The following is a 21,918-nucleotide window of genomic DNA, read 5'->3' on the forward strand; positions in this document are numbered from 1 at the left end:
TTTTTATTTTATTGAAGTATAGTTGATTTACAATGTGTTAATTTCTGCTGTACAGCAAAGTGGTTTGGTTACATATATATATGTTTGTCTTTCATATTATTTTCCATTACGATCTATTACAGGATACTGAATATAGTTCCCTGTGCTATACAGTAGGACCTTGTTGTTTATTTCATTTAGTGATTTTAATTTAAAACTGAGCATTTAGTTAACATACATTAATGCTTGGCTTTAATAATTGCTTCTTCTTCTTCCTCTTCCTCTTTCTCTTCTCTTTCTTTTCTTCTCTTCTTTTCTCTTTGGCAGTTCTCTGTGGACTGATACAAAAAACTAGTGCAATCCTGCCTGGTATGGACTTGTTGTCCGGGACGTATATATTTGCGGTCCTGTTAGCATGCGTCGTGTTTCAGTCTGGCGCCCAGGAGAAGAACTACACCATCCGGGAAGAAATGCCAGAAAACGTCCTGATAGGCGACTTGCTGAAAGACCTCAACTTGTCGCTAATTCCAGACAAGTCCTTAACAACTCCTATGCAGTTCAAGTTAGTGTACAAGACCGGAGATGTGCCACTGATTCGAATTGAAGAGGGTACTGGTGAGATCTTCACTACTGGAGCTCGCATTGATCGTGAGAAATTATGTGCTGGTGTCTTAGTGGACACCCGTTGCTTTTATGAGGTGGAGGTTGCCGTTCTGCCAGATGAAATATTTAGACTGGTTAAAATACGTTTTCTGATAGAAGACATAAATGATAATGCACCATTATTCCCTGCAACGGTTATCAACATATCAATTCCAGAGAACTCAGCTATAAACTCTCGATATGCTCTCCCAGCAGCCATTGATCCTGACATAGGAATAAACGGAGTTCAAAACTACCAACTAATTAAGGTGCGTTTTAAAAATGCTTCGTTAAAGATAGCTCATTTTTTAAAGGGAAGAAAAAAAAAAAGGATCTTAGTGTACTTCAAATTTTGAGTAAGCCATCACCACAATTTTACAAAGTTTAAGTAAAGCATAGCAGAGAAAATTTATCAATGCAATTTTTGCAATTGCATGGAGTTTATGAATCTTCATTTTATGTATATTCATTTTCAAGCAGTTGTTTGTGTTTCCACTAACAATCTATTATAGCAGTCAGACAAGGAGTTCAGCCTTGCTGCTTACAAATCAATAACCTACACAATATCTTACTTTTAATCTGTCTAGTCATGACTTTGCCTCAAACTTGGCCTAAACAAGCAAATCTAAACATCAAGAATGAATCCACAAACCTATCAGGTTTTCTAAGTGATTATTTTAGACAGAAAGATTTATCTTGTCCTTTGAAAAGAAGCCAAATAAATTTATTTTAGGGGTGAATAGAACATTTTTATTACTAGCATTTCTACACGGATATAGTAGTAATAAATATTTTTCATGCTGATTTCAAGTCAAGGCAAGATATTTAAGCATCTCTTGAGTCACAAAATGAGATTAAATTTTAGATATGTCTTGTTAATGTTAAATATTTTCATTTTGTTCCAATTCTTTGAAAACACAGAACATTCATTTGCAGTAAAGGGTAAGTCAATTTTTCAGTCAAAGAGTTTCAGTTAACCTAAAGGACCTATTTTGGTTTGATTTGGGTCTTGGGGTGGGAAATGCAGAGGGAAGAATAGATGGAATATTTGGTATTCTTTGAAATATGTGCAGAGAGGCTGCATTTATCAAGTGAATGGGTGAATATTTTTAATTGGCTATATGGTATATAGAGTAGTAGAAAACTCAGATTGGGGTATGTGATATAGTACAATGCACTTGAATGATCTTGGCGAATGTGTAAAAGAACAAATGTGCAGGTATAATATAGATATGGTCAAGCAATTTTCAAAGTTTTATAAACACTTTCTGACTATTCACTACCAGATTATGATTATCATAATGACCAATGTTAAAATTATTCAAAGAACACATAAATAAGATATTTTGATGAATATCATCTGAAGGTTTTAGCACGGAGGATGTGTAATATTGGAAAACTGCTCAGATGATGCTGATATGTTATGGAGATATATTTGTTTATAAATACATTCAGAAGTCTAACTCTAGAGATCTTTTGAGTGATTTCAAGTGAAATACGGATTTGTATGTGAATATAAGAAGTAAAAACTGAAAAAAGATGGATGATTTATAAATAAGCATTTCTAAGTAAGGTCCTTGCAATGGTGTCTCCTTATCTGATGAAATGCAAAAATATGCAGGAGTCAGAAAGATATAGATCACAATTTTGTGCTTACCACCGACTAGACAAGCCACCTCCAGCTTAATCTTTCTTACCTTTAGTTTCTCCAGTCATAATATGAGGATGATGATATAAATTTCACAGGGGCAGAATTGGGAAGAATAAGCACTAAGTAGAGGGAAGATACACCTGCATAGAAGATTTTTCGAGATGCATTGAAACATTTGACTGTTTATAGAAATGTGAGGCTTATTACTTTAAACAGTAAGTTGCATAGCAGAGTGGATACTATATCTAAAGTTGCACTGTCCAGTAGATGACTGGACAGTTACACTGTCCAGCAGCGATGATGGAAGTTCTATTATCTGTGGTATCCAATATGGTAGCTACTGGCCACATGTGGCTATTGAGTACTTGAAATGTGGTTACTGTTACCAAGGAATTGAATTTTTAATTTTAATTAATCTTAATTTTAGCCACCTGTGGTAAGCGGCTACTATTTTGGAGAGCACAGCCTAAACAAAGAAAAGCAGTTTATTTGGAAAATAAAAATTGACAGATTCAAATCAAAATGGGACCTTATTAAATTTAAATCAGGAATTAGTAATAGGGTCTCTCCACCCAACCATCCTGACAAATGTGTTATTTTGAAATGCAGTGCTTTACTGAAAGAATAATTTTGTCATATCTCCCTCAGAGCAGCTTAATGAACTTCCAAGAAATTTCTGATTTGTTTTGAAAGCTGCTTAACAAATTCAAATTAAAAAAAAAAAACAAACAAATAAACCCACTGGCATAATTTAGGTTTATTAAAATCTATTTTCATTTGAATTTCTTTGAAAGATTATCAGCAAGTGACATAAAGACAGGCTCACTAGAGGTTCTTAGATGAGTCTTAGAAATAGACATGCTCTACAATTTCATTCTGTTTTAGAATGTGTGATAAGCCTAAAGTGATGTACCTAAGTACTGGGGCATTTGTATGGCCCAATGGGCAAATACTGTCCTGACTGCTTGTTAAAAATAATAATTATGGAACACAAAGCATAGCCCTGGGCTTGCAGAGGGCCATCTCATGGGTTAACTGAGTGCACTTTGACTTACAAAAAGGTCCTGTCATGAAAGTGGTATGTACGCTGGGGGAGGGGGGATAGGGAGGTTAAATAAAAAGAAAAAAAAGAAACATGTTATGATTCATCCATAAACTTTAATAAGCGTTATAATTTGAAAGTAAGTAGGCCAACCATACTAATTTATTTTAAAAGATCTGTCCTGCAGAATAGGTTGAGAATTTAATTAATATTAACTTGTTCTATTTTTGTTGAGTAGACAAGACTAGCAAAATCACAGTTTATCTTAACTAAGGAAATATAAAATTTATATGAAAAGTTCAGATAATGAAGGGAGAGAAGGGGGAGATATAGAGAAAAATTCTAGGAAAAATTAGGTCAATTTACACATGAAAGTGTCTTGCTATTAACAAATCTATGTTAATTAACAAGATAATTAACTGAAAATAAAGGTATTTGCTAAATGTATCAAACTGTATATAATAAAAGTAGCATAAGACAAAACTTACAATATTGATCTTCAAAAAATTAATATATAAATATTTTAATTTCATTTATGCATTTTATGATATTAGGTGTGCTTTGGCATAAACAAGGAAAGCATTATTATTACACATTTTAAATATTTGGATATTGCATTTCAGGGTAATCATTTATTTTGTTTATGATCATATGACTAGTAAATTGGGAACCAGAATAAGGTCTTCTGACTCTTAGATTTGATTGACAGAAAGAGACAGATAGATAACCTTGAGGGTGGGGATCACAGCAAGTTTAACAGGAAGGAAGAAGAAGAAAAAAAGAAGAAAATGAAAAAAGACAAAGTGAAAAGAAAGTGAGGAATGAATGAATAACATGATTACCAAGTGATTCTGCTTAGTACAAAGAAAATTATGGTAAAATAAAACTTATCCACATGATCTTGGCAAGGTTAATTTTCAAATTTTTGAGAAATTAGGTTACTCTAAAGAAAAAAAAGCTTCATCTATAAAAGTTTTTGATGTGAATTGCCACTTAAAAAAATATCCAGAAGTGAAATCTTCCCTTTTCCCTGTCTCAAGTAAAGACATGGTATAATGAGAATTCCCCACGATATTCTGATAAAATTTCGCTTAATTTGGACTAGTTATGCTAAAGACCTATAACTATATATATCTATATATACACACATATATGTATATGTGTATATATATGCCATTTTTATATATTATAAATATTATTTTATATATATTATAAATATATCATTTTTAAATGTTATTAAATAATATATTTTAAAATATATGTTATACATGGTATATAGTATATACTACATGTACACTATACATACATACATATTGTATACTATATATATAATTATCTGCATCTATGTGTCATCCATCTAATAAATATATACCACTGAGCCCTAGTAGTATTTGACAGAGCTGTCATCCAGGAGTAGAAAGTTACAATGTCTTTCTAACTTCCACCTTATTATTCTGATGGCCTGTTACTTATAAAGCTTTTTTTCATATTCTAAGTCTGTTGTCAGGGAAGCTAGTACATTCACAAATAGAAATATATTTCAAGCACCCAATCTGACTCAGGATATGGATATAAACCACTGGGATCTACTTCTTCCCATGGTTGGAACTCAGGGGAAATCAGTTTGTGTAATGATGTTGCATATGTCTTCATTTTCTGCTTCAGATTTTCAGCTTCCCTCACATATATCAGCAATAATGTTTCTATACTAGCCCAGTGGCAGTGTGTTGATTGGTCCCCTTGAGGCAGGCATGACGATGTTTCAAAGGTTGACTTTGCTGACGGAGCATGAAGGTCAAATTTTTCTCAGATTCGTGACCCGACTCAAAGCCCTCACACATTTTTGCCCATCTCATAAAGCATCCTCATCTTTTACATCCACCTCAAAAAAACATTAATCTTGGGCAGAGTCTTTTCACATAATCAAAGTGTGGGCCCTTGTTTCTATTTTGTTTAAAATAACATATATTTGGTTTTTACTTTAAAAACTAAATAAGAACTAAACATCTTGCCTGTTGATCAAGAGTTTGGATTTATGAAACTAAGGTTAGACTTAGATTTGCTTTGAAATCTGGGCTTAGAAAATCCAAATTGTGAAAATTCTATCTACCATTAGATTTAGTAACCTTGAATACACTTGCCAAGAATGAGACATCAAATAATATATTGTGGAGCTAAAGAGCAAGAAAACTTTATTATTCTGAAGGAATTAATATTTCTTTATCATATGTATCCATAGATCAAAGTAGTGTGTAGTATCAGGAGGAGTGAGTAAAATTCATTAATGCCATTGCAGACATAATATGCTATAACAAACAATGTTATAATATGCTATAATATACATAATATTCTATAACAAACAATGTATTTAACTGCTTTAGAAAGCAAAGTTGCCTCTAAAGATATTCAGAAGAGTTTGAATATAGTGATTTCCTCAGTTTTCAACTATAAAATGAAGTTTTATTTGGAAGTTCACCCTTTCAGCTTTAAGATAACTTGATTTTATATTCTCTGAATTCTATGATGTGCAGATTAACATTTTTGATCTGTGCTAAAAAGTAAAAGAGATGACGGTCAAATGCTAATGACTGTTAGGTCCCTGAAAGCTAGGGGTTATTATAAAAGTGCACCTCCAGTGGGGAAAAATGACAACATAAAACTCATTCTCTTCATAAATGGTTCTTTATTAATGTTGTCAGGTCTTATTACAATGAGAGTGTGACACTAATAGGATTAAGTAACTTTTGACTTCATTGCTATTATCAGAGTCCTGGTTAATATAGTCCACTAACGCCTTTCATTAAATACACGTGTTATTAATAGTCCCACATGAAACACATATATGTAGGACATTTTAGATAGCTCAATTCTAGAATTTATAAACTAAGATTCTGAAGAGCAAATGTATCTCCCCCAACTTTGATTAATTTACTCACATTCTGCCCTTTGACCTGATAATAGCAACTAGCTATAAGAAATACTGCTAAATTTTACATGGATTATTATTAGGCACAGGTTTATTGATCTGTTATTCTATTGTTCACTGTATCTAAATAAAAACCAATTTGATCTTTAATTTTGTGCCTGCCAAAGGGAAAGACTTAAAATCTATTAAATATATATTTAATTACAAGACAAAATTATAGAACTCTTTAATGAAAACATGAGGTTTGGTTATACAGATCTACTTGGCTCCCATAATTCTGATCGATGTTAATAATCTGAGATAATAAACATTCCAATGTGTGTAGTTAGTTCAGCATAAATTATTTTTTTGATCTATACAACTTTATACTGACTGTATAACAACACTCTTAGTGAACTGAATTCAATGTTAGACCAAAAAAAATGATGGATTGGTAAAGCTTTTGTACCAGAGGTGATAACATCTTGTTCAGAAGTGATGATAAAAGCAATAAGGTCATTCGGGGGGAAATTTCTGATTTTGACTTAATTCGATCAATAAAATAATTTAAGCAGCTTTATGCTTTTACCAAGCTTTATGCTTTACACTTTTATGTGAATTTGGACCAATTTTGAAGAAATTATTATTTATCAAAAAATATAAGGTGCATATGAAAAATAGTTCTCACTTCAAAATCAAATACCAAAGAAATTAGTATTCTCCCTTTGCATTTATCAGTTTAGTCATCTTCATAAATCAATAAAAAAGTGTGAATAATTCGATAGCATAATGAGAAAATAAATTGCTTTGACCACAAATTAAATTTTAGTATATCTTTGTTGAAGTGTCTTTTAGTTTCTGAATGCACATAGAAGGTACCAGAGGAAGGAAAGTATTAAGTTCAATTTAATTTTAAAACACAGAGCTTAAATAACTATTTTTGAAGTGTTCTTTATACATTGGTCTTTTGCTTGCAGAAATTAATATATCTCCACCAATATTATTCTACAATTATGTGATAATGTTTTTTTTTCTTTGTAAAAGATGAAATATTCATTACTAGACAGCTCAGTGCATCAAAATATAATATCCACATTCATGCACACAGAAATGTGTCTTTTAGCAACTACGACAATAAAACTATAGCTGTCCATATATTTTTCATTTGCTGTGAAATGTAAGATGTAATTCTAGATGATCAGTCATAAGAAACCTATTGCTTTTTTTTTTAACACAGTGAAAGAATGTTTATTTTTTAATTGCTGCATGTAGATGTCTGTAAACTTGCAGGTAAACTAAGAAAAGTAATACAAGGTTATAGAATAGGAAATAGAAATAAAAGACCTTTTGAAAAACACTACTTTTAAACTTTGTTTCATTCAACAAAACAAGGAGTTTTAAAAGTTGAATGCGTAAAATGAAGTTTTAGGTTATCTCACCTAATTTACATTTGTCCTTGAGATCTCACTTAACCAGGAATTTTATTTTATGGAGGATATTCTCATTAACATATCTTATCCTTTTGCTTATTTTAAATATAGAAGTCCATTATTTTAAGCTTCTCCAATAGAATGAAGTAAAACTCTAAAGAACGGAAAGCTGTTCTACTAAGTATTTTCTTAGTTGTAACAGTAACTGACTACCAACTAACATCTTAGTCTAATTCCAGTCATCTAAATTTAACATATACTTAATGAGTGCCCAGCGTACAAAATCTTGAGGGATAAAAATACATTTGAAAAATAGTCACTGTCCCCAGGGAGCTTAATAGCAGGCATTATGGGGAATATATTTCTACACTAATGATAGTAAGGAAGAAAACATTTATTATATTAAAAGAACATTTTATCTTGAATTGGTCATTCTGACATTAAGAACATGGAATTATTTTTGTGTTCACAGTTTCAGACAAGTTAAAATTTCCCAATCTACTTTCAGTAGATTTTTCACCCAGCACTCTCATTAATTCATGATATTTTATTTTTTACTAGGTCTGCAATTATGGCAGTGATACTTTCTGCCAACATTTATCTGCAAAACAATTTCGAGACTGGAAATAAAATCTTTTTGATGAAAATGTTAATTCCTGTGCTAGTGGTGGTAATTACATGAGTCTTTCTATTATCTTAATTCTCAAACTTGTTGTCTATGCCTCCAATTCCTCTTCTATATAATGGTGAAAATAAAATTATCTTTATCTAACAGGTAGGGATATTATAAAAATTAATGAAATAAGAAAAATACATAAAATTTGCTGAGTGCCTTGAAGAAAAGTGTTTTATAAACAGTAGTTACTGGTTTTGCTCTATGGTTTAAGATTGTAGTCTCCCCCAATTTTTCTAAAATTATGCTCTAAACTCTTTAAAAACTTATTTTACAACCTAATCTTTTCACACATATTTTATATATGTATACAGAGGAAAATATGACAGCATTATTCTCTTTCTCAATCAGTGCCACTGGCTCCACATTTATTTCTTGACTTAGTTCAATTTAAAACAAACAAACTTCCATTTACCTTCTTTAACTTGTCTCTTGAATCAAATGTTTCCTTCTCCTCATTTGTCTTTCCCTCCTCCTGGCCCTCCATATGACTATGATATTGCTAATGTGAATACTTTCTCATATACAGCTTCTACCATCTGGAATTGCTTTATTTACATCTCATTCATATGTCATTTAAAACAATTAGATGTCCTATCTTGTCTTTTCTTTTTCACACTGAAAACTCTTTTCTATTTTCCTATTTCTTTTCTTGTAAGTCAGTCGAAATTGTCTTTCTCCAGTGGATTCTGTAGGAGAGATATGTAATAACAAATTTAAATTTTTAAATTTTTAATCATTCTAAATTAAATAGGCTTTAAAAGTCATTTTTGCATCAGGATATTTGCTAGAACTACACTTTCATGGATACTAGTATGTTTTCCTGGTTTAGGAGGGGGCCCTTATATTCACTGAGCACAAGAGTTTGCTTAGAAGCATCCATTTAAAGTAGCTTAGTCAGGGACAAGAAGAGTTTTGCTGTCAGTAAGGAGAATAATGAAGTAAATAGTTAACAGAAGAACAAAGTGATGCTCTAAACAATCCAGGGATGAACAAATAAAAAAAATTTAATGGATTATAAATAAAGAAGTGTAGAACTTTATAGATTACTTTTAGTTGAACATAGTGCATTATTGAAGTCACTGAATGATTGTATGGATGAATATGAGAGTGCATATAGCTATCAAAAAGTAGGAAAATATAATCGTGTTTAGATTATACAAAGTAATGAATATTCGATTAACTTAGATATTCAACTCCCTTCCATAAGTAAATATGAAATGAAGGCTACTTAGGTTGGTTGAATACACAAAAGAACTATAAAATTCTGATTTTGATTATTATATCCTTGACTTCATTTAGTGGTGTCACACTGCTTTTTCTCTGAGGACTTAAATATTTAACAGATTTCGTGAGTTTCAGGAGGCCTTCAAAGCTTTTAATTTTACTCTGAGGAAAGTGATTCCTAAAGGATCAGCTACAGGTAGCCATAGCATTTTCTTCAAAACCATATCACCCCTTCAAATACCTCATTATCCTAGATTCCAAAACCAGTCTAGAACTTTCTAAGTCGAAGAAGTAGTGATGACCATCCTATCATATTTAAGCCTTTGGAAGCCATTGTAATGATGTGGGAATGTATCTTTAACTAGAAGTACTCATGGGACTGGAAGAGTGAAAATTTCCTCATTGGGGATGGTATATATATGGCACTGAGTTGAAACATTGTTGGCTGGCTTCTATATAGTCTGAACTAGCTTATCCATCTGTAGCTTTTAGGATTCTAGACATTTCTCTGAAATCTGTTTTCTCCAGAAAACCCGTCTTGAGTTTTCAGGCATATTTAGCTGCCTCGAGTTTTGCTTTAGTCTTTCAAACGATGGTTTAGATCAAATACCTAATTGGTAAAACGAATGGATTTTTATAAAGCTAGAGGTCTCACATAGAAAACCAGTTTACATGCAAAATAGCTAGATTAATAAAACTGACATTTTAATCCCTTTAACTCTTAGAAATCTGATTTTTTGTTATTTATCTAATAGACATGACTTCTTGAGCTGTATATTCTACACAAATATAATCATACCATGGCAAATTTAAATAGTTTAAAGTAACTTAAAATTTTTCTCCACTTGTTTTATTTGATATTTGGTAAATAGTAATCTCATTTTAACTATGTCTGGCCTTCTGTAATCTAGACTGTTAAAGGTTTGAGGCAAAAAATTGACTCCTGTCTGAGATAATCTTCTACATACCCTACAATCTAGTGGCTGGCCTTACTTGAGTATTGATTAATGTTAAAATAGCATTTTACCAAATAGCTCCCTGATATTACGAGACAACTGTGGAATTTGGTGAAGCAATTATTTTTGTATTTTTTCCCCATTTTAAGGCATAATGTATTCATTAGATTCAGCTATAAGTAAACATAAGCTATTGTTTTAGGTAACCTCAAGAGTTATTTCAAAGTATCTTCATGGTTTGCTACACAGTTTACTGACAATTGTTTCATCTGCCGCAACTGTTAAGCTTTCTTAAACTTGATTGCTCCAATGGGTTAGTGATAGTTGATTCACCCATATTTGCAGTGCATTGCCACAATGAGTTATCCACAATTCTTTTTACTGACAACAGCTTTTGTATTTTGTGTTACTATGATATTGGAAGATTTTTTTCCCCACACATAACTGACCGCATAACTCTGTGATTTCACACATTAGCAATTTGTTTCACAAATAACTGGATTTGCTGTCCTAGTTGCAGTTATCCATAGTTGCTTTAAAAGATAACTGCTTATTTTGATTATTACTTAGGCAATATTTGTAGTTACTTTAAGTGTTGCTTTCTCAAATGATTTCCACAGACACAGTGGACAAACGGTTTGACCTGTAGAGTTCAGATTCAATTTGTAGATTAAAAAGAGAATTATCTTTGGGTGCCTTATACATATCTTTGTGTATATATTTTTTAACCTCTATTTTATCCTCACCTGGTTTTCTGTTATTTACTTTCATTGTATAAAATGAGGCTAACCACATAATTTATCCTCCAAATAAGGACAAGTTTAAAAGTGAAAGGGCACCTCTTAATAATTAAACAGGGACACAAGAATATATGGTCACAATACATAAAACCCAAAACATCTAGTTTCTTCTTTGCCATTTTATGTTGTTTCCTATTCTTCCTAAAGGTCTGAACTACCTTGAGCCAGAGAGCTGCCACTTCCTGCATAACATCAATGAAGTAAAACATTACTTGCACAAACTCAAACTGGACTCTCCATTTATTTTAGCTGAACAATTCTCAGGTGAACAATTCTGAGTTAGCTCAACTGGCAAAAGATTGGCTTGTGAAGAATTATCTGGCAGCAGACATGCTATCATCAAATTTACGTAGGGTGAATCCTTTTCTGAGCTGGCATTGTTCATCTCATGTAGTGTTCACTAAAGCTAAACAGGCAAGAGAATGGCATGGAAAGCAGATGTAATTTCATTAAAAATTCTTTTATTTTGGACATATGATTTCCTTAATCATTATTTAAATATATGAAGGCTATCTGTCCTTTGCTTCCAAGCTTTGGCTCACAAAAATTAGGAGGGATTAGCCTCTGGCCAAGGTTCTAAACAATTAAGGTTTTAAGAAGTTAAATGTGTTACCCCATTTCTCCTTTTCTACACCGTTTTCCCTGAGTACCTATTTATCTAGAGACCATTTGAGTATAGCCTAAACAGTTGATGAGTTAGAGAACCTCTTGCACATCTTTTCAAACTAAAAATTAGATTGTAGATAAGAGCCTTGAGTGGTTTTTGTAAGAGAAGAATAGTGATTTTATCTGCATGGACATATTCTTCATAAATACTTTTAAAAGAACAGTTTATATTTTCCTTCATTATACTGATTTGAGAATAATGGATACTTGGATGCAGTATCAAATTGTACTCTGTTGTTGTTTCTCCATTCACCAACATTAAAAAACATGATGTCACCAATAATCATTTAATTATTTTTGCATCATATGTTTTGGTTTTCTTCATGGATTTGCCTGGACTTCACTCAGGGTTTTGAAAATTTTTTTACATACATACTAAATATATATATATATATATATATATATATATATATATATATATATATTTTTTAGATAGATAAATATGGGCACTTAAGTCACCATCAGGAGATATTATATATTATATATTGTATATTATATATTACATATTATACGTATATATCAGGTGTATTCTGATGGTGACTTAAGAGTGCCCATATCCTATTCTAGTTGAGCTAATCATTTTTCTAAAGATAAATTTAAATTTCACCTCCTAAATATCCTATATGCCTTGACTCATAGAACCAGATATGATGCAGAATTCTATTTTAAAAGTCAATTGCGCGTACCAGGATTACTGTTCTTTTATATGACATTATTCATGAAAAGCAAAGCGATTCAATGAATTAGTAAACACATTTCAAGTATGTTTATTTTGAAACTTGCCTTTAATTCTTAGAGATAGCTTGAATATTTTAGTATAGTCCCTAATAAAAATAATTGAATTAGATTCAAGTATCTAGGTAATAGAGTTAATAGCAATCACTACAAACCTAAATAATTCTGGTGATAATAAAAATCAAGTTAAATACAAAATGTGGTATAGAGTTCAGTTAGTTTAATAATCCAATGGTTTAATAGTATACATTTGATTTTAGAGTAATGATGTTTTAAAATGCAAATTGCTTATTATTAGATTCCTTAACTTTATATTAATTGTTTTTCTTCCACCTCTTGGCAGTTTACCAAATAACAAACAATTTTTTTTAGTACGTGCTTTTATTTTATTTATTTATTTATTTTTAACATCTTTATTGGAGTATAATTGCTTTACAATGTTGTGTTAGTTGCTGCTGTATAACAAAGTGAATCAGCTATATGTACACATATATCCCCATACCTCCTCCCACAAATGATTTTGATCAGAGAAGAATGTATTTTTCAGAAGTTAAAACCAGTATTTATTAAATGTTTACCAGTCTACTATCATTGATAGGGTTTTGCTATACTTCAAAAATGTATATCCCAAGGTTATCAAATTTTTGAGAAATTGTGATTACATTAAATTATAGTTTGATAATCAAAACATAATTTGAGCATTGCTTTAATATTCAGGCTTCTTGTCCTTGCTATTATGTGTGTGAAAGTAATTGATCATAATTCTATATAAATTATTCATTCTAAACTGTAGTCAATACTTTGTTATTCTATAGTTAATAATCAGATTTAAGTGAATCATATCTTTCCCATTACCTTTTTTCTCCAAAATACTTTAAACATATTTCCTAGAAATTTTCTACTTCAGCAAATGTATGTCAAGACTCCCAGACTGTACAGCTAAAACTAATACAATATTGTAAATCAACTATACTTCAATTAAAAAAAAAAAAGGCTCCCAGAAAAATTCTTTAAATTCCAGAATTATTCATGGGATTGGATAAACTCACATCTCCATTAGACGTTTTTTCCTGTTATTAGTAAAATCCCCTCTAGTTCTAATCAGTTTTGTAGCGGCTTTGTCCTTGGTTTTTATTATATATAGAATATTTTACAAGGAGCAGCATCTTCCCCCTTCTAAGAGGATAGTCAAAGCAAATTGGTGTGCTTATTTAGAATAGTAGGGATTTTTAAAGGGGATTTCAAATTGGACTTTCTAGGTATCACAAACCTCAATGTACTGGGCATCATTGATAAAGAGATTCCTCTTTTAGCAATTTATTTTGATGTAGCTACATTCACTTTGAAGATTTTTTGGTAGTTGTACATGTTTCCTTAAACCATTTTTCTTCTAACTATTGGCTTACTGAGGTTGTGAAAACCTACAGAGGCTGTGGATACCAACAATTTTAAGTTCTGCTTTGAATTCCAGAGGGGAAATGTAATATTATACTGGCTTTGGCATATAAGACCTTTACATTAATTCTTAGTTAAGATAAAAAAATAATTTTCCTTTACCACATTGCCCAATTATCATCCTTTAATCAAAGTAACTTATTAATGCTACAGAATGTATTTGTGGACATTATAGTTTAGAACTTGATTTTGAGAACATTTTATTCTAAAAATCGTATCAAGACGTGACTTTCCAAATACACAGTATTTTCCTATTATGGTTAAACTTGTACCTCTTTTTGTCCCCCTCATCCCACCCTTTTAAACTGACTCGTAACTGCACGAGGACTGAAAATACCCTTGCTTATTTATCACCTTATTTGGTAAACTTTATTTAATGTAGGTATTAAAAAAGGAGGTAAAACCCCCAAAATATCCCAATTCAAAAGAGAGCGGAACTAAAAATTCCTTTCTACTAACTTTATACTTTGAAGCATTTATTTTATAACCCTTAACTGTCAAGAATTGTCATATGTTTTGCCATCTATGACAGCTGTTTTAGTAGAATAAGGGAAAGGCATTGTTATAATAAGTAAGGGATTTAAGTAGAGCAGCTTTCTGGTAGAGTGAAAATAGTGATAATTCTGCCGTCATGCTCTTGTTTTTTCCTGTACTGTCCACTGGGTTATCCATTATTTCTCAATATGATACAAATTAATTAAGATATGTAGTGAGCTGTGGAAAATTTCTTATATTTTGTCATAAACATGTTTACTGACTGTACATCAATAAATCAGTAAGCAATGCATGAAACTCTAAGAATTATAGTATTATGAAAATATCTACAAAACCCTAGATATTTAAACCACTGTGTTTTTTCATATGATATTGTCACAGATCAAATATATTCACCATTTTTATTTTTAAAATAATAAACCATTATTGTTTAACATAATTTAAAAATAACATGTTTAAATTAACAAATGTAAAATAAAGAGTTGGACATTTATTCATATCAGATAAATAGAATAATGTTTTCTATGTATATATAATATTTCCCATAATGTTCAGTTTGTCTTTGTCATCTATAGCTTTAGCTCTTATTGAATAAGAATGTGTCTTGGAACCTGAATCAAAACTTGATTTTAAAATTTTAGTTGGTAACCAAAGATCAAATTTCTCCAGTTCTGTATCAGATGATCTGATCATTAGACACTAGTTGGATTCACTTAATTTCAAGTATTACATTTTAAATGTGTGTTGATTTTACCACCTATAAATTTCAAGCTACTGTGTAAACCTTGGAAGTTTTAAATAGTACTTCCATTGGTCAAAAATAGAAATTAGTTTGCTGCTATTTTGGCCTAGCATACAAATAAAGTCAAAAGCTTCTCCTCCTAGAAACATTTAAACCATTTATATTTTCATAAAATTAGGTATTACTTATTGGTGATCTCAGAGTTTTTAAAAGTACAATTAACCACAAGATAAGATAGTCTATATGAAAGTATGTTTATAGTCGGTTTACTGCCATAGAAAAGTGATGTTTGTACAAATGATTCTAATGCACAGATGTGATTCGTTTCTTTCCATTTATATTTCTGAGGCTCTTCTGATAATTTATTTGCTGGATCGTACAAGTATAATTGTAGTTATACTGATTTCAGAGTAAAGCTTTGCATTTGGATACAATTTAGTCTTTTCCTTTTAGGATCATAATTCTCAGTGTGTTGGCCCAGGGTTTCTTGACCTTGGCACTATTGACGTTTGGAGCTGGATAATTCCTTCTTGTGAGATGGGGTAGAACAGGACGGGGGCTGTCCTGTGCATTGTAGGAAGTTTATTAGTATACCTGGCCTCTACCCACTAAGTCCCTGTGGCACCCTCCTGCTTAGATGTGACAACCAAAAATATTTCCAGAGTTTGCTAAATATCCCCTGTGTGGGGGAGGGGGTTGGAATTTCCTTAGCAGAGAACTACTGCTTTAGCCCACCCTTGCACAACCTAGTGTGGTAGGAGCAGATTTTGTTATTTTTAGTAACTCCAAGGACAAGTCAGGGTGTTTTGAACACTTTCCCAAACCTTCAAACGATGAGCATTTCCAGATGAGAGAATACTTCACAAATGTTTAAACAATAAATGCAATTTGAACAGTTTCTTAAACCTTAGGAGTCATAAGTGGAAAAGTATTAGCACATAAAAAAGTATTAGCACCTTTGATAGAGATTTTATGAAGTAATAATGCTTTTTATGATTTCCAAAGTATTATAATTAATTTTCAGCATAGAAGTTACTTTCTTATCTATGTAACTGAAGGGGAACATTATGCTAAATGATAGAGCAAAGTAACTTGAGAGATGGTTTTCTTCTAATTTCAGATGGGATAAACAATTCATTAATTGCACAAAAGTATTTCAATATTTATTCTGCTTTATTATATATCAAGAAAATACACTTATTATTAACACTAACAAAATCTTAACTTATGCAATGAATCCACTTTATAAATTGAATATTTATATGAAACAAATGTGTCCTTTGCCAAATTAATTTCCAATCTTAGAATAAAAACTAGAAGGATAAAATTAATATGTATGAGTATTTTTGTTTGTAAAATGTTATAAATTTTGGGAACTCAGCTAGTAAAGAAAGGTTTATCTTTTCATTAGTAAAACCATTATTTTTTTTAAATTTGATTTCATGGTTGTGTAAAACTTATTAGTTAAAATAGTTAAATGCTAATGTTAAAATAGTAAACTTTGAAAAAAAAACTATTTGCTACTGTTAAGGATAAGAAATGATAAAAATTAATATCTTCTAGCATTAGACAAATTAAGAACTGTTTGAAGATACAGTATATGAATGTAACACAGTTTACCTTGTATGATAGCACTAGTATGGCTATCTTGTTAAAAGAAGCATTTATTAATCCAATGTCTTTACTAATGGGTTTATTTATGATCAATTGTTTTTAGCTCTTAAATTTTATAATTTTTTCTTTTAGTATTGTGAGGCATGAAAATATATTTTGACCATATGCCTACAATAATTTTATCTAAACTGCTATATTCGTCATTGAAAATGTCTACGCTTTAATGTGTGAAACTGGGACCAATTTAGTTAAGTTTGTCATTGGCTGTGTCTGTAAAGAATTGATTAATAAGACTGGAAGTTTCAGGTGTTTGATTGATTGACATAGTTGCTAGATGTCATGGCATAAAAATACTGGTTCTGCCTTTCAAGGCATAACCTTAATTAATTTTGGAGAACTTTTATAAACATTATTATTGTCTGGATGGAGTTTAGATATTATAGTGTATTGATACTCTGATTAAAAAGTGTGATTCAGTGCACCTGAGGGACAAAAAAATTACTAGTAGTTTGAAAATATCATTGTTTCTCCTGATTCAAACTGATCCTAGACATAATTTAAATCACTCCTGGAATCAGTGTCATGGGGCGTAGTATTTGCTGATATTAAATATGTCTAGTAAATTTGAGTAGGCTAAGACTCCTTAAATATATAAATATAGTTATGCTTATAGAACACTGATGGCTTTTTTCCTATGGAGAGGCTGCTTTAAGAAGAAGACATGATTTTTTTATTGGAAAGTAGTGGCAAAAATATTTTTGTCATCTACTATGCTGATAATTCATTTAGATAGCAATAGCTTATGTATTTAATAGATATTAAAATTTATTTTGACTTTGTTGGTTCCTTGTGTTTCTGTAAAAGATACCTGTCTTGGCCTGTGGAACTGGTAGTGCCAGTTATACAGAAGAGGTAGTACCGTCAGAGGAGGAAAATTACTACAACAATCATGGTAATGAATATGATGAGGATAATGGCAATGATGATGATACTGTTGATGATGAAAATCATGAATTTTCTAATGATAATCACTTATTTGATGATATTAAAAATGCTATTCATGAATTGTTTAACATCAGAAAAATTTGGGCTTCATGTTTCCATCTTGCTAAAAACATGGTCAATAATGAAGAATCAGAAATTATCTCAGAGGACATGGTACTTCCTTCTAAAATAGAATCAGGAAAACACTTAAGCAAATGGGGATGAGTTCCTCCTCCCCTTAAATTAAAACAGGAAAGGACAGGTAAGAGGTAAGGTCCTCTTAATGTCTCAAGATATATCCCATACGGTCAGTACCAACTGGGTAAGCCTTGGATTATGAAAATAACTCTGACTATAAATGGCCTCACCTGGCGCTTTCTCTGATTCAGTGGACAAGATGCTTTTGTCTGGGCATGATCTAATATTGTCTGCCCTGATTTTTTTCTCTCTTTAATTATCTTATTCCAGAGGCATGTCAAAACTATCCCATGGCCTCCATTCCTTGCCCAGTCTTAACCCACAAAGAAGAATGTGCATTTGAGTTAAAGTCTGAACTTCAGACAGCCATGTATAAGATTGCCAATCCTTCACTTCCATTAGGGGAAAAAAATATACTCTTTGGTCTGTCTGAAATGTGCAGGGGAAAAAAAGACCCAGGTTTGCTGCCCTTCTCAGGCCATCCTCCAACAAACGCTGCCCCCACCTCCATGATGATCTGCCTCTAACTGTTGGGCTACAACCTACCTCTCAAAAACCAGATCACTGAAAAATCTGGTACTTTCGTTAACAAATGTGAACAATGTTTTAGTGACTAACAATACAAACAAACAAACAAAAAAAAATATATCATCCACAAGATTTGTCTGTTCATCCATTGATAGCATTAGCATTAATGACTTCCAATTATTCAGCAAAGCCTCGATTAGAATGAACCATCTCTTATTAGTCACTGCCCATTTGAAACTCCATTCCCCACAGAGCAAAGGATTTGAGCTATTCTTGCAATGATTACCCATTTCCAAGAGAATGTAATCTTTGGACAACTTTGTCATTGACTTCTCTCAAGAAAATTTGCCACCATCTTTATCATGACATCTAGTTAATCAGTATTCAGACACCCTGACACAGAGAAGAAATGGCCTTCCCATATGATATAGAAACTGAAATCCTTTTTTGGAGTAAACGAGATTTCTGGGCCTTGAGGATTAAGTAGGATATTAGTAGAATGAATCAGATTTTGTTTTCTGTTTCATTTATATATGTCTCATATTTAGTCATTTGTTTAAGATTTTCCCTTTTTTTCTGAAAGTCAAAACCTGGCTTTTCAAAACTAAGTGAAGAATAGACTGAAAAAGTTGGAAACCTGATGAATGGATTTGTTTCAATATCCATCTGTTCTCATGGATATAACCACCCTGATATCTTCAATTAAATCTCCTTTGGAGGAGGCACCCCGGGCGGGGGTCGTAGCAGCCGCTGAGTAGGGTGAGCGTTTCCTCCCACTTGGTCATGACGCACAGGTTGGGCATGTGCGAGGCTCCGGGACAGGAATTCCAGTGCTGACCATCGAGTCCGACTGGACCTGGGCCTCTGGGACAAATTCAGTGAACTGGCCACCAAGTGCATTATTAAGATCGTGGAGTTTGCTAAACGTCTACCAGGCTTCACCGGCTTGACCATCGCAGACCAAATCACCCTGCTGAAAGCAGCCTGTTTGGACATCCTGATTCTGAGAATCTGCACCAGGTATACCTCAGAGCAAGACACCATGCCATTTTCGGACGGCCTGACCCTGAATCGAACCGGATGCACAACGCCGGGATCAGACCCCTGACAGACCTCGTATTCACCTTCGCCAGCCAGCTCCTACATCTGGAGATGGACGACACGGAGACAGGCCTTCACAGCGCCATCTGCTTGATCTGTGGAGACCGCCAGGACCTTGAGGAACCAACAAAAAAGTAGATAAGCTACAAGGACCATTGCTGGAAGCACTAAAAATTTATATCAGAAAGAGACGACCCAGCAAGCCTCACATGTTTCCAAAGATCCTCATGAAAATCACAGATCTCCGCAGCATCAGTGCTAAAGGTGCAGAAAGTGTAACTACCTTGAAAATGGAAATTCCTGGCTCAATGCCCCCTCTCATTCAGGAAATGCTGGAGAATTCTGAAGGACATGACCCCTTGCCCCCAAGCTCAAGTGGGAACACAGCAGAGCACAGTCCCAGCACCTCGCCCAGTTCCGTGGAGAACAGCGGTGTCAGTCAGTCACCACTGCTGCAATAAGACACTTTCTAGCTACTTCAGACATTCCCCAGTACCTTCACTCCTGGGATTTAAAATGCAAGGAAAAAACATTTTTACTTCTGCTTAGTTTTTGGCCTGAAAATATATTCAAACTCAAGAAGGACCAAGAAGTTTTCATATGTATCAATATATACCCCTCACTGTCTAACTTACCTAGAAGTACAAACTTTTTATATTCTAAAAATTAGCCATTTCATGCAACCCAAAACCAGTTAAAAGCTTCTGTTCTCCTCTTTGAACACTCAAGATTGCATGGCAAAGACCCAGTCAAAATTATTTCCCCCTGGTTAAGTTTCTGAAGACTCTGCACATACAGAAGTATGGCTCTGTTCTTTCTCTCCTATACGTTTGGTGCTTTCCTTTTGTTTTGCATACTCCAAATAACCAAGACACCAAGGTTATGGAACAGATTACTTACATGTCCAGTTAAGAAAGGGTCAAAAAGATAACTGTCTTGCTTTCACAGATCAAGACATCAAGGTAAGGAAATGGGACTGTTGTACATTGTGGCAAGATAAGGCTAAATATGTTCTACTTTAGTTAGTATAGAAGCTTGTCCTTGCTCTCTGGATGCTCTCAGACCGCATCTTTTCTTTCATGTTGCCCAGTGAAGTATACAACAAATTCACTGTACTAGCAGAAGAGAATTCTGTTATCAGTGTAACTGCCAGTTCAGGTATCAAATGTCATTTGTTCAATTGTTGGTGTCACTTTAAATTAAAAGTGGTTTATTATTTGTTTAATGACATAACTACACAATTTTTTTAAAAGGTACATTTTTACAGTAATGATAGCCTCCAAGACAGAAACACGTTTCCATGTTAATAAAAGTTTTTGTTTACCTATTCAGAAGCCACTAGGGAGGTTTCATGGGATAATGACGGGCTAGTCTACCACCTGCACCATGTAACTCTGTATCCTTCCTGATTCCTGCTTGATACTGGGGGGTTTTCCATTGCCTCCCAAAGTCACAGGCAGAGAATCTGCATCCTCTGGCCTGATTCAATCACTGTGAAGCAGAGTGGAGGCTTGGGTGGAGTGGTTAACAGATACAAGTGTCAGTTTCTTAGTTCTCATTTAAGCACTAGTGGAATTTTTTTTTGTTTTGATATATTATCAAGTCTGTGATGTACTTTCTCTGGCTCTGTTTGTACATTGAAATTGTTTAACAATGCTTTCTATGTTCATATGCTGTTTATCTTTTTCCATGGAGTCTCCTGGCAAAGAATAAAATATATTTATTTTAAAGGTGAAAAAAAAAATCTCCTTTGTTCCAGCCCATAACATTATGAATTTAACACTTTAAAACATTTCAATCTGAATGCTTATTCCAAATAATATAATCAAGTAGTTTGATTATTCTCCTAGTTGGAGGACACAGAATAGTGACAATGACACATGGCCATAAAAAAGGAAATAGATAGATTTATCATACATCACCAAAAAATTCCTGAAGTAATGGAGGAATACACTTTAAGACAGAAGTTACTATCAAGACACTATCATTTTCAGTGACCTTCCCGAGTACGTACTCTTTTGTCAAAGAGGAAAAACAAACAAGCTGTTCCTAATGTTGAAATCTGATGAAACAGAGAAAAAAAGTCAATAGAAGG

At 32.7% G+C, this 21,918-nt stretch overlaps 1 protein-coding gene and 1 pseudogene across 2 annotated transcripts in view; both read left to right on the plus strand.

Annotated features, from left to right (window-relative positions):
* The window catches only part of PCDH11X (protocadherin 11 X-linked), a 698,845-nt gene that overhangs the window by 48,315 nt on the left and 628,612 nt on the right, over positions 1–21,918 (plus strand). For both annotated transcript variants that reach the window (XM_007182336.3, XM_057538561.1), the window contains exon 2: positions 307–890. In XM_007182336.3, the coding sequence (XP_007182398.2) occupies positions 351–890 (540 nt within the window). In that variant the 5' untranslated portion in view covers positions 307–350. The remainder of the gene's footprint in view (positions 1–306; positions 891–21,918) is intronic.
* LOC103016806 (retinoic acid receptor beta-like) lies at positions 1,817–21,439 on the plus strand (annotated as a pseudogene).

This window comes from Balaenoptera acutorostrata, chromosome X, assembly GCF_949987535.1.
Source record: "Balaenoptera acutorostrata chromosome X, mBalAcu1.1, whole genome shotgun sequence".
NCBI classification, from domain to species: domain Eukaryota; kingdom Metazoa; phylum Chordata; class Mammalia; order Artiodactyla; family Balaenopteridae; genus Balaenoptera; species Balaenoptera acutorostrata.